Raw genomic sequence first — 13,229 nt, forward strand, 5'->3', positions numbered from 1 at the left:
ATGCCATTTCTCCCAAATGCCTGCCTTTGAGCTTCACCTCCTTTTGCCTCCAAGCATCACCTTTATCTTCTGCATACTGAGCTTCAACCATCTTCCTTTCATCTATGCCCCAATCTTCACCAGATGCTGAGAAAGCTAAGAAAAAGCATCATCTAGCTTCTGCAAAAAAGAGACATAAACCTGCATGTTGTTTGCAGTGAGGTGGTGTTGGAGTTCCAACCCTGTCACAATCTACCACAATGACAATTTGGGTGGGAGGGGGTCTCTGAAAACAAAGAATGGAACAAGTTCAGGAGTGATTTCCTCTATCCTCCTTCAGATCTGGTAGCAAATCAACACCACCTTGTGTTCAAAACTGTCAAGGACTATGGATGCATGTGAAAGACTCTAGAATAGACTCCTAGCATCTGCCCATCACTAGAAGGTAGTGAGTTGGTGAGACTGAAAACCATCTTCATGCCTAAAGTGAGCTTGAAGAGGAGTTGGGGAAGTAAGAGAAATCCAGAGGACATCAATGTGGCCTTATCGCAGACTCCTCCAAACCATCACCCTAAAAAAAGGCAGATTAAAGAGAGGGTGACAGATATTGTCCCCAGCAGGGGACAAAGACATGTTTACTTCAGGAAAGCTAGTCCCCTAGGAGATGGTGGCCACCAGTAATAATGGGAGTGAGCACAAAACTCTGTGTGTGGGGGTGTGTGTACGTACGTGCAGACACTCACTCTTCATTCACAAAGCATGGACAAAATGGGGCATTGTATACATTGAGATGGGGGGGTGAAGTGGGCACATTTTTAGAATTTCAATCCCACTCCCATCTGCCCAATGAATGTATCCTCAGAGATAAATCACACTTGGGAATATTGGTTTGAGAATCTGTAAATTTTCCAAATGCCTTTAAAAAAATGTATCTTGTGGGGCGAGGGGCGAGGGGGAAGATGATCCAGGTAGTGAAAGGCTCTATCTCCCATTTGCCAGGACCAGAAGAGCTGAAAACACCTTGATTAGTTATTTATATTTCTGTTGAAGAGGCAATCTTTGTCTAGAAGGATCCCAAGGTATTTTACAGAAAGTATCAATGTACTGTGTATGAGGATACATTGAAAAATATCCATGTTTGGGGTGAAACCAGCTGGGTTATACAATAGTAATTAAGAAAAGAAGTAACAAATAACTTCTTCAGATGAATTCCTGGGAGGAATTTCAGACAATTCTATACTATACTAGTGAGTTAAAAGTTACTAAAGCAACAAAAAAAATCAAAATTGTGACTTCATCCAAGGATTACAGTTTGAATTTTTTTTATTATAGTAAAATTGTGCATTGATGCACAAAACTTCATCATGGAATTGGACATGCCCTCCTCAAAATATACAATATTTATCCCTGCACATGTGCACCATTATTTTCTAAAACAAAGTTCTGGGTAGAAGGAGTTTAATTTAACTGTGGGTGCAGAATGTATATATGACAAATATAAAAATCTCTGTCTGGCCCTGTTTGTTTCCCCTTAGTCTATCACACATTGAGGAGCAATGTCAAAACTTATACAAATGGAAGAACTAATACAACTTCTGTACATTCTGATCTTTATTAAATGCAATTTATAACTAGCCATGCTAAAATTAGGGCAATTAAATGAAAAAAAGAAATTTTGTTTCCAAATGTTTCACACAGTTGCAAGATTCTCTTGTACACACTGAAATTGAAACTTCTTTTATGGATTTTCAGAGATGGGGATAAATTTGACCCTTGGTTTTCAGTCCTCGCAGAGACCTAATCTGAGTTCTGACCACTGTTTTCCACAAAAGGCAAATTTCTGAAGTATTATATAGGGCAGGAATGCAGAATCTAGCAAAACTCTTTGAGAGATTTTTTAATCTTAAATTGCCAGCGAGAGACGCTGAGCTTCCTAGAACCTTTTGCTATTCAAAATTGTCCCAATTTTTCAGATGTCAAGACTTTTTCATCTCAGGTGACACTTTGTATGAACATTATGATTAGAATTGATTGAAAATTTTCTGACAACTATTTTAATCTGAAAATGTTGATTTGTCAGAATCAAAATGCTCCACAGGAATGTTTCAATTTTGATGAAATGTTGATGAGGGGAAATAATGACCTTACTGGAGCAAAACATTTAAACTTTTATTTTCAAAACTTCTTTTCTTTTTGCATGTTTTTATATTATATGATAATACCTTATTCTGACACAGCACTTTTAGGCTAGGTCTACTCTACAGCTTTTTCCGATTTTTTTTCAGAAGAGGCTTTTCTGAAATTTGGCTCATCTTCACTGGGCCAAATGTCAGAAAATCCCCCTCTTTCAGAAGATCCCTATTTCCTCATGGAATAAGGACGACAGGGCTACCAAAAGAGCGCATTTACACTTTCACAAAAAAAAGCCGAAGAGAAAAAGTGTTCCCTGGACATGGATGAGTTTTTCCGGGATACCTCTGGTATCCCAGAAAAACCCCACAGTGTAGACGTACCCTCAGTCTCAGAGCACGGTAGGTGCAGAGCTTTCTGCAGTTGTGCAAAGTATCATTGCCCCCTTTTACAGATGGGAAACTGAGGCACATAAAGACAGGACACAAGGTCACCCAGCAGGCCAGTGTCAGAGCTGGGACTAGATCCTACATCTCCCAGGCCAATGTTCTGTCCATTATGCCACACTATGTCTCTTCCACAATTTTTAAAAAGTCAGAATCAAAATGGAACATTTCAACTGTCCCAAAACAAAATGTTTTAAAAATATTACTTTGTGGGAAAGTCCAAATGTGCTATTTGTGCTATATATAAAACTGTTTGTATATCTGACTGTGCTGCTGTTATTTGTATATAAGCAATTTTCTACACATGCAGAATTCTAGTAACTGTCACTGCCATAAGGGCCTGACCCACAAGAGTCTCAGGGCCTCAGCTCCTGTCATTTTCACTGAACTGCAGGAACATGGTATCTCTCAGGAACACCTACCTCCAGGCTGGATCAGACCTTTATTCTTTCAGATCCAGCATGAGAAAGAAACACGTTGTTCCTATTAATTTGATGCCCATTTTCCCCTGAATGTGGCTCACATTTTCATAGGGATCTACTATGCCCTATACCATAATAACTGGACTTGTCCCTCCCCTGCAAACCTCTGTGGTGGTGGGAAGGGGAGACATCCACTCGAGACCCACCTCCAGGTGCCACCTTCTGCTGCAGGAAGCTATTTGGGTTTGGGTAGCATCCTGAGGTTCCTGCAGCTGGAGGAGACGTGTGGAGTTGAGTGTATCTTCCCTATGCTGCTGAGAGCACCCCATCCTAGGGGGCTTGCTAGCTCCGACTGGGCAGAAGAAGGACAGGGCAAGAAGAGAGTGTGTGGCAGAGGGTGCAGAACTCTGCAGTTGTGCAGAGAGAGAGGCAATGTCTAGACGGCAGTTTTTTGGGGGATACCAGAGGTATCCCGGAAAAGCTCTGCTGCGTTCAGGGAATGTATCTAAAAAATAAGGCACGTTCTTTCAGCATCCCTGTATTCCTCTCTGTGAGAGGAATAAGGGATGTTCTGAAAGAGGAGGTTTTTCCAACATTTGGCCCTGTGTAGTTGGGCCAAATGTCAGAAAAGCCTCTTCCCCAAAAAATGGAAAAAGATACACAAATTGCGGTTTTCAATTTATGTATCTTTTTCCAAAAAAAACCCGGCAGTCTAGACATAGCCAGAGCAATTATTGTCCCTCCCAAGCTGGCCAGGATTAGCAGTGAGGCATCCTCAGCTGGGGTGCTCCCAGAGCACAGGGGAGATCAGACCCACTTCTACCTCTTGGAACCTCCTGCGGCTGCAGGTAGCTCTGTGGTTGCTGCCTTCAGAGTCTAGCTCTGAAGGCAGCACAGGAGTGAGGGTGGTAATCCCTTGATCCCCTACAAAAGGTTTGCAACTCCCCCTCCCTCCCACACACACAAACCCTTTTGGGTCAGGACCCCACAGTTACAGCACCATGACATTTCAGGTTTACAACAGCTGAAAACATGAAATTTACCAGTTTTCAAATCCTGCACCATGAAATGGGCCATAATAGTCAATGAATTTGGTAGGGCCCTAATAATAACAGTGGACTCTCAGTAGCTTTTGGAAGTCTCAGGCCCTGCATCAGCAAAGTGATTATGTATAGGCACATCTACTGAAGTCAGTGGAAGTTGAGCAAGCATTTTAAGTTAAGCATGGAATTATGGCCTTTACTGATCTGGCCAAAAATTCATTTTGCATCTCTGCCTGGCAAGATGTTGTGACTTCTCTTAGATGCAGAGCTGACCACAATTGTCCAAGCTTTAGTCACCTCTGGATTGGGTTAGTTGATGCTCTTTGCATAAGTCTGTGTCTGAAGACCAGTCAGAAGCTTCAGACAGCACAGAATGAAGTAATCTGCCTGCGATTCTATTCCGTCTGCATTATTTCAGTAATAACAAGATTATCTGATCTGCACTAGCTTCCAACTTGTTTCCAGCTGCAGTTCAAAGTGTTGCTTTTTACTGATAAAATCTTCAGTGGTTTAATTCCTGTCTGCCTTACAAATCTCCTCTGTTGTATATTGAGAACAGATAGGACAAATGCTGCATTCACAGACAAGGGGCTGCAGAGAGAGGGTGTTTCAAGTGATAGTTCCTTGCCTCTAGAACTCACTTCCCCCCAGAGTTTATTGATTTTCCCACTTCTCTGGAAACCTCATGGCTGTGTCTACATTGGCACCCCTTTCCGGAAAAGGGATGCTAATGTAGCACTTTGGAATAGGCAAATCCGCAGGGGATTTAAATATCCCCCGCAGAATTTGCATTAACATGGCTGCCACTTTTTTCCGGCTTGGGGAAAAGCCGGAGAAAAGCGCCAGTCTAGACGTTATTCTCCGGAAAATAAAGCCTTTTCCAGAGGATTTCTTATTACTTGAAAGTAGGAATAAGAAATCCTCCGGAAAAGGCTTTATTTTCCGGAGAATAACGTCTAGACTGGCGCTTTTCTCCGGCTTTTCCCCAAGCCAGAAAAAAGCAGCAGCCATGTTAATGCAAATGCCGCGGGGGATACTGAAATCCCCCGTGGATTTGCCTACTCCAAAGTGCTACATTAGCATCCCTTTTCCGGAAGGGATGCCAGTGTAGACACAGCCCATCTGTTTCCCAAACTTTCAGAAAGTAGGTAGATTAAAGAAGAAAGTTGTTAAGTCCTAATGGACTGAAAGGAAGTGCAGTCCAATTTGTATTGGTATACGTACACTGTTTCTAAATTCTTCATGCATCACCTGCATCCCCTGATGTGCACATTCCATGAATCAAAATACCAGAATTAAAGACAGAAAAACTCAACAAGAAAATATTAGGGAGGGGTGTTTCAGAAACTTTCCCAGAAGAGTGTGACTTTAAACTGGTAATCTAGAATGAAAAGGTCAGAGCACGCCAAAAATAGAAAATGAAAATCCACCTTTATTAGATACACTTTGTGGTCAGATGTGGAGAAAATGGCAGTAGCACCTTTTAGTCTGTGACACTGAAAAGGAGTCAAAGATGGGCCATAATTGTATGTACTGGGCATCATTTAAAAAAAATCTCTGGAAGGGGGCAGACACAAAGAAAGAGCGGGTGCTCACTCCAGATTTGTTTCACTGAGAAGCAGCCTACGACTAATCAGAAGACTGTTCAACAGCCTCTCTGTCCTGAAAACTAAAATTATTTTTTTAATCTCTTCTTTAATGTAGAAAACTTCACTGCACGCGGAACTACATCCATCTGAACTTGTTCCTTTCTTTCATTCTAAAAGCAATCTCTGTTTTTGTCAAGGATGATATTCTCTATTCCAATTCCAACCCAGCTCACTGTACAGAAGACCAGTCATCATGGGTAATGAAGCTCTTTTGGCTACACTATGTAATATTTTTGCCTTTTAACCCTCTCCACCTCTGCATCCCAGGAGAATTTTGGGGAACGGTCAGTTGTCAGTGGAGGGCACCATGGGAGAACTATAATGGTAAAATGAACTAGAATGCAACTGCAGGGGAAGGAAGGGACTGGAAGAGCTGGGAGGTGAGCTAATGAAGCTCCGCTTATTCAGGTAGGCAACAGTCAAATTTCAGCTATCAGAAAAACAGAATCAGCCATGACCCCGGATCAATCTGAGAGTTAGGAGGTAGGCTAAGTCAGGGGAGAGTTAGAAGTGGAAGATGCATCATCTGACAAATGGGAAAGGCTAGATGTTCTGGGAGGCTCCAGCAGTGGTATCTGGAGTTGAAGGGCAGTAAGGGAGGGAGAGCAATGAGAGACTGACTGGAAATATGTAGGGGAGAATGAGAGTGGTAGCAACCACGCCACACCTACTGGAGGTGTTGAAGGGCTATCATCTGCATGCCTGGCAAGCCATTTGGCAAAGTGGATAAGGCATTAACGAAGTAGGTAGGGTTGCAAACTCTCAGAGGTTGAGAAGGTTGAAAAGTTAAATGGTATATCACATATCATTGATATATAGAAAGTATCCCAGACACCTTAGTTTGGGGCCGAACTGCTGCAAAATAAATCCATAGAGACTGCTGAAGACATTACATTTTTAATTTGTAATGTTTTTCCCTCCCTCATGGCTAAATGTAGAGTATAGGAAAAACTGAAGAAAAATGCAAAGCAATATTTTTGTATTGATGAATGTGCCTTTGTCCATTACGCAAAGCCTTTCTAAGAGACCCTTTAACTGAATGTACACAATCCATCAACTAAAACACTCTCCTTGAAGGAACACTTAATACTGGCACCATAAAATCATTCTACACAGGTCACTTAGATTGACATCTCAAGGAGTTAAGGCACTTGGCTCTGATCATGCCTGTTTGCACCCAAGTTGTTACTGTCTTTGTCCTGCAGTTACTCTGGATATTCTTGTTGTTGAACTGGTCCAGATCCATGTGCTATTTCCTAGTTGCTGTTGCATTGTTAGTGAGATGCTCTGATGTTGATTGGAATACCGGCTGCTTCTTACACTAGCTGAACCCTGGTATAGTTATGTAACAGTTTGGAGAGTTTGACTCTCACATCATGTTTACGCATTCCACAGGGCTATTTGTGCTCTTGGCACAGCTCTTTCAAAACGAATAGCTTATAAAAGGTTGGAAGAGGTTCTAAAACTGAATCACTTTTTTACATAATTTGGCAGGCTGGTGGCATCTATTCATTGGTTGGAAACAGCCTCGCCTATAGGCTTACCTTCAAGAAAGACAAAAGAGAAATAAATGGACAGAAAAATTATTTGACTCAGATAATCCCCTCTGACTCCAAATGCCTTGCTATAATCAAGTTGTAAAAAGCACTAGGCATCATCACATTTTAATTTACATTTTTTAAAAGTTTTTCACCCGTGTGAAATCCATGTGCTTCCTTGTATTATTAAATATTTTTTAGAATGGTACCTGCTCAAGAACACCACACAAATTATATGTTTCAGCGGTCATAATAAAATGATGCATACTGGTATGTACTTAACAAATTAGGAAACACTGGAGAATTTCACAGTGGAGGAAAAATAGTTTTGAAGTTTATATGTGTTTATTATCTTCATCAATGGTCTTTGGTGTCTCCTTTTTTAATGTCATGATGATTTTAATGTTTCTGAATAATTCTGTTGTATGGAAGCCATAGCGCTAATTAAATTCCTTTGTATGATCATTCTTTATACTTTAACTGTGCCACCTTATTTCAAGGGGCCATTGAAAAATAATATTGTACATGAGCTAGTGACATAAACGAGAGTGAAGGGAACATACTATAGAGAGAGTAGGGTCTGTCGGGAAATGTTTGTTACAAAACTTTACTGCATTTTCTTTGCAAGAAGTTTGATTTTTGTTTGTTTGTAACACTCCAGGTTGGCTGCAAGGCTAGTTTGGTATTTTTCCAGTATTGTATTATGGCAAACTTTTACTGGCTCTTAGTTGAAGGACTTTACCTCCACATCCTCCTTGTGGTAATATTCTCTCCTAACAGACACTTCACAGTGTATCTTCTGATTGGCTGGGGTAAGTACTTAAATATATACATGTTTTATTCTTTATTTTTAGCTACGGATTTGTCAGATTCAATGTTTCCCACAGAGGTAACATTATGTCCTGTTAGCTACAGTCCATGGGCCTGATTCTAAAGGCTCTAGCAGACCTTTTATTCTGTTTAACCATTGCAAATCTAGCCACCAATATATTGTTTTGGCATAAAATGATGGAAAGATAGCTCAAAAGGTCCATTCCCCTCCCTCACAGGCCACTGCACATTGGGTATATAAAGAACATGGCCAAGGAAAAGTGGTTAGGTCTAGAACATTTGTTTTCTCAAGTATTCCCATAAACCTTGAATGTGCTCTGGAAATTATCTGGGGCAAGTTAAGGCAGCCTTGAGATTAGCCTAATAAGGGAAAGTACAAAGCTACTATTCACTTTCCCTCTCACATATCCAGTTGTTGTGTTTGAATGGCGCCCGGACTCAGTGGGAAATCAGGCCCTACATGTTCATTGTATTCTTTAAAAGTCAGGAGTGCCTTCAGTGAAAATGCAGGGTTAGCAGCACGTCCTTATGCCTCATTGTACAGGAAGACACTATGGAAGCTATACTTCACATCGCTACCAATTCATCTTAGACACTTGCCTTGAAAAACAACTCTATCTTTGCTGGGCATCTCTTGAACTAACTGCCAAGAATGCCAACCTCTGTGATCATGTGATGTGCATGGACATAATATAAATGAGGGAACTACATTCATTTTCACAGTGAGGTCAAATGGCATTGGAATTCAGCCCTCCAACAGTGAATTCAGACACAGTGACACTTCCAGCCAGTCCTTTATTCTTTATCTTCAATATAGTTTCCAACATATTATACATATTTTTCAGTTTCATTTTTACTCACTAATTCTTTTTATACTCAGAGAGCCAAAGATACAGGTTTTGTAGATGCAAAGCCATTGGAAACTGATCATAAAAGTATACTTGAGTATAGCTGGGGAGTGGGAGTGAACTGGTGTAGGTGAATGCTTTTTAATAAAATGATTTTCACCTTAAATTTCACTCCTAATATCTATCTTCAGTAAGGCCCAGGGTGCCTTTCATTTGTATCTCCAAGGGTTATGCAGAGGCGCCTGAGAGGTATACCCACTTTGTATGTTCTGTAAGAAATTAATGCACTCACCTGTAAGAATAGCTTGTGCTTGTCTTCATTGGGAGGTGGATAGGAATTCTTTGCAACCTGCTGTTAGTCCCCACGCTGCAGCTACAGCTATACTTTATTACACCATGTCTTGCATTTGGCCCTATGCTAGACCTTGTATATTCTAGTAGTATATGGTTACAAGAGTGGTAAAGGGGTTTAGTTCATAGGTTTTTATAATCATTCACTATAACAAACTATAATTTCTTAGGAATTCCTATGGTATTCATCATCTTGTGGACCGTGACAAGGATCTTTTTAGAGGACACTGGGTAAGTAGCTAGGAGGACATAAACAATATGCTTCAAACTTGAACTACATCTGATCTTCCCCTGGGATTGCACTGTTTGCACAGGGATAATTTGCTGTTTTGTGGGAGGTAAATAGCAGAGGACTGCAATATCTTGGAGGGCCCAGTCAGGTGACAGGTGTTCAGAAGCTATTCTGCATGCAGTTTTATAAATGCTTCCCATCTAAAAGCTCCTGATGGGGATGAGGTGAAATAGTTTATGGCCAAATTCTGCCCTCTGTGGTGCCTATGTGGTTCCTATTGAGTTCAGTGAGAGCTGTCTGCAACCAAGGCCAAAAATTGACTTTTAGAGAAGCAGAGGGTACTACTAAGAGTGTGATGGTGCCAGTTAGCAAAGTGCTAAGCATTCTCAATTCTTTTTAGCATCCCTGGTAGTGGTGGGTGTCCAGCGCCTCACTGGATTAGGCTCTAGAGATCTTAAAAATTCATGTCAGCGGCCCCTGCAATAGTTGATACAGATGAAAGGTTATTTCTAACCTCTCAAGCAATCTGTTTGCAATAGCTCTAAAAACATAAACTGAAAGTGATGCGTTCTTTAGCTGGTATCTTGCTATCATTATCACCACGTAAAAAGTTACGAACAATTAAATGTTTCTCCTATATAAGTCTTATCACCTACAGCTTCTATTCTCTCACAAGTTTTAAGGTCTGTTTCTTCACAAGTGCTGAGTACACACCGAAGTCAGGAAGGGCTATGGGCACTGAGAATGACAGACTGTAAAGTCCGATGTTCATTGAAGGGTAAAATGGCTTGGGATGGAGAATTGTGAGCAAATTAAAGTTCACATTTTTAGATGATGTTCCAGGCTTCTTATTAATATTTCCCAAACCAGTTCTACTCATCTATACCCAAATACTGCTGCAGTAAATTATATCATTTTAATAGTATCTGTCACATCAGATCATTCTGCTGCCCCAGATACTGTAGTTAAGCTCTTATTGGAAAAGTGTCATTACATAAAGAATGAAACTAAACTTGAGATTCCCTCAGGGATACCTGCCTGTATTTCTTCTAACACTGTTCTGTAACATCCCTCATTTAATTGATTTGAATGTGGACATTCAAAATCAATGAACATAAAAATAAAAGCAGGACTATGCTGAATTAAATTGCTCACAATTCACAAGAGCAGGCTTTTTTTGTTTTGATTTAGAAATTCAAAACCCTTGTCTTCACATAACTTGCTTGCCAAATAAAATTAGTATTAATATAACTTTCCCTTTTACTTTCTTTATAGTTGCTGGGATACAAATGATCACAACGCCCCTTGGTGGGTTATACGATCACCAATTTTAATTTCTATTATAGTAAGTAAACTACATTTTTCAATATGAATTATATATTGGTTTGCAGTCTTATGCAGTGAATATACCAATTATTCTTTACAATTGGCTATAGATAGGCAAAAACTCCATTCTAAGTAAATAAATTACTTTATAGGGGAGATTTTAAACAGATGCCCAAGCCTAAACTCATTGCCTTTAAAATTTAGCTCCCTCCTCTTGAATGGTTTTTTGTTTGTTAGTTTTTATTTTTGTAAAACTTGTGCCAGCCTTGGGGGAAGAAAACATTAAGTTAAACTTTTCATGGAGATTATAGATTTCCTTTTGTTTATAAATATTATTAAAGCTGGAAAGAATGTCAGTTGTGTATATCTTTCCTTAACTAGTAGCCTCGAATGACATACAATAGTCATAAAACATTTAGACAGAAGGACATTTTAACATGGATTCTGCTGAATAGAGTTCTTGATTATTAACTGAACATGAGTAATTAAATTCTCGTTCTCTGTGCAGAAGACGTGCCCATGAGTGTGCATAACAATAGCTTTACCTCCAGTGCTAAATACGAACATAGCTGCAGACTAATGCATTTTATATAAATTAGCTGTAGCCTTCAGCATCTCATTTGGTGATATTTTGTGGCTTCTGAATTCGTGTTCATTAAGGACCAAATTCAGCAAAACACTTAAGAGTGTGCTTAACTTGAAGTGCATGCCTAAGTGAGATGCTGTATCAAAGCCTAACTAGACAGTCTACTCACTGAATGACCTATGTATCCATCCAAAACACCTTATTCCAACTTCATCAGAGTGTGTTCTATAGTATTTAAACAAGACAAGGCAAAAAGATGGCAAATGTAATTAAGATTTACCAACATGAATGTTTTGCTACATAATGAGATGGACACTCACTCAGCAGACGTTCAGCATGGAGGGAAACAAAAAGAACAAGAGGAGTTGGAGAAGTAAGGAGGACACGCTGAATGATAAAGCAAAATAAATCATACAAAATATTTCAAAAGTGCAAAATTAAAGCTTATACAAAGCACTTTTGATTTAAACAACTACTTTACATGCAGGTGAGCTTTCATGAGTCACTAGTGTCCCCGAAAATAATTCTTCAAGCTGACCCTTGAAAAGTTTTAGAACTCGAAATGTCTGACGACAGCAGTTACCCTAGTGCATATTGACAGAATTGTTGGTTTGCTACCAGGTTTCCCGTAAAAACTAAGAAGCCTGGAAGTTGGAGGCAAGAATGATTATCTAAACTCCAATGAATTCCAAACTGACCAGATCTTCATTTGATTCTAGAGTTAGACTGAGGTACAAACCATCCCGCTCATTTTCCTGTATTGGCTTAGGCCTTAGAGCATGCACACGTTCGGGATTGGCTGTCTTTTTCAAGATCTGTTTTCTCTCATGAGCAGCGTGCTTTAATGGGTGAGAACAACAAGACAGAGCCACATGCTTTTGCTACTTAAGCAGTAAATAAAATCACACTTCTGTCTGATTAAATGATTCCCCCTCCTCCCCTGCTGTTAAATTCTGAATCACAGTTTTGTATCTGTGGTATTGATTTGGGAAAGAGCAGTTCACAGTGGATTTGGGCCCTTGTAGAGAGCTGAGCTGCACTCCCAAAAGAAGTGGGAGTGGACATTCAATCCCCCAGAGCAACAGATGACTTAAGGTGCAATAGTTACTTTAGTCTCTAGATTGGGTCTTTGCATCTAGCATCCGATAAGAGGCAGAGCCTACCTGTGCCAGTGTAGGAAGAACTTTGAGTAGCTGTTGGAATTACAAATCCTTTCCTGTTTCACCCCCTCCTTCTCCAAGTAAGTTGTTGTACCCACATGATGCAACTTGTTCAGCTCTTTGGGGGCAGATCAAGACTCTATCTACTCTCCACCGCACCCATCTGTGCAGCCTGCTCTGCTCCCTGTGCCAGGATTATTAATCCAGGTAACTGTGGTGTGACTGTATACACCGATAACCCTTATGCAGATGTAAAGGGATAGGTTAAAATCTGGCCATTTATTATTGGTTAGGCAACACTGCAAGTATGCACATACCCCAATTGTCAAACTCAGGGGCCTGATGTGAAGCACCCAGAAGAAATGGCTGGAGTATTCACAATTCCCATTGAAATCTAAAGGTGGTGCCTGTGTCCAGCACCTGTTAAAGACCTTTTATTTAGACGTCTAAATGTAACTTCTGACAAACAAGTTTGAAAATTTTGGCCCTGGAGCTTTGCAAAACATACTGTATAAGAAACCAAAGTCCTGCTGCCTGAAAGGGTGTACAGTCCGCCTCAAATAAATGTGATACATGAGACAACCATTAGAAGGGAGACATTATGGACAAGTTGTCAGTGAGGAGATTAAGGTAGGAAAGGCTGTGAAAGAAGTTATTTTTGAGGAAGGTTTTCATGGAGCAAAAGGAA

The 13,229-nt window shown here is 40.3% G+C and overlaps 1 protein-coding gene across 4 annotated transcripts in view; it reads left to right on the plus strand.

Moving 5' to 3' along the window:
* Positions 1-13,229, plus strand: part of VIPR2 (vasoactive intestinal peptide receptor 2) — a 142,507-nt gene that overhangs the window by 69,782 nt on the left and 59,496 nt on the right. For all 4 annotated transcript variants that reach the window (XR_012902111.1, XM_075922730.1, XM_075922731.1 and 1 more), the window contains exons 6-9: positions 5,725-5,866; positions 7,869-8,019; positions 9,408-9,468; positions 10,745-10,814. Coding sequence is in view for 3 of the 4 variants with exons in the window: in XM_075922730.1 (XP_075778845.1) it covers positions 5,725-5,866; positions 7,869-8,019; positions 9,408-9,468; positions 10,745-10,814 (424 nt within the window). In the remaining variant the exon portion in view is untranslated. The remainder of the gene's footprint in view (positions 1-5,724; positions 5,867-7,868; positions 8,020-9,407; positions 9,469-10,744; positions 10,815-13,229) is intronic.

This window comes from Pelodiscus sinensis, chromosome 2, assembly GCF_049634645.1.
Source record: "Pelodiscus sinensis isolate JC-2024 chromosome 2, ASM4963464v1, whole genome shotgun sequence".
Taxonomy (NCBI): Eukaryota; Metazoa; Chordata; order Testudines; family Trionychidae; genus Pelodiscus; species Pelodiscus sinensis.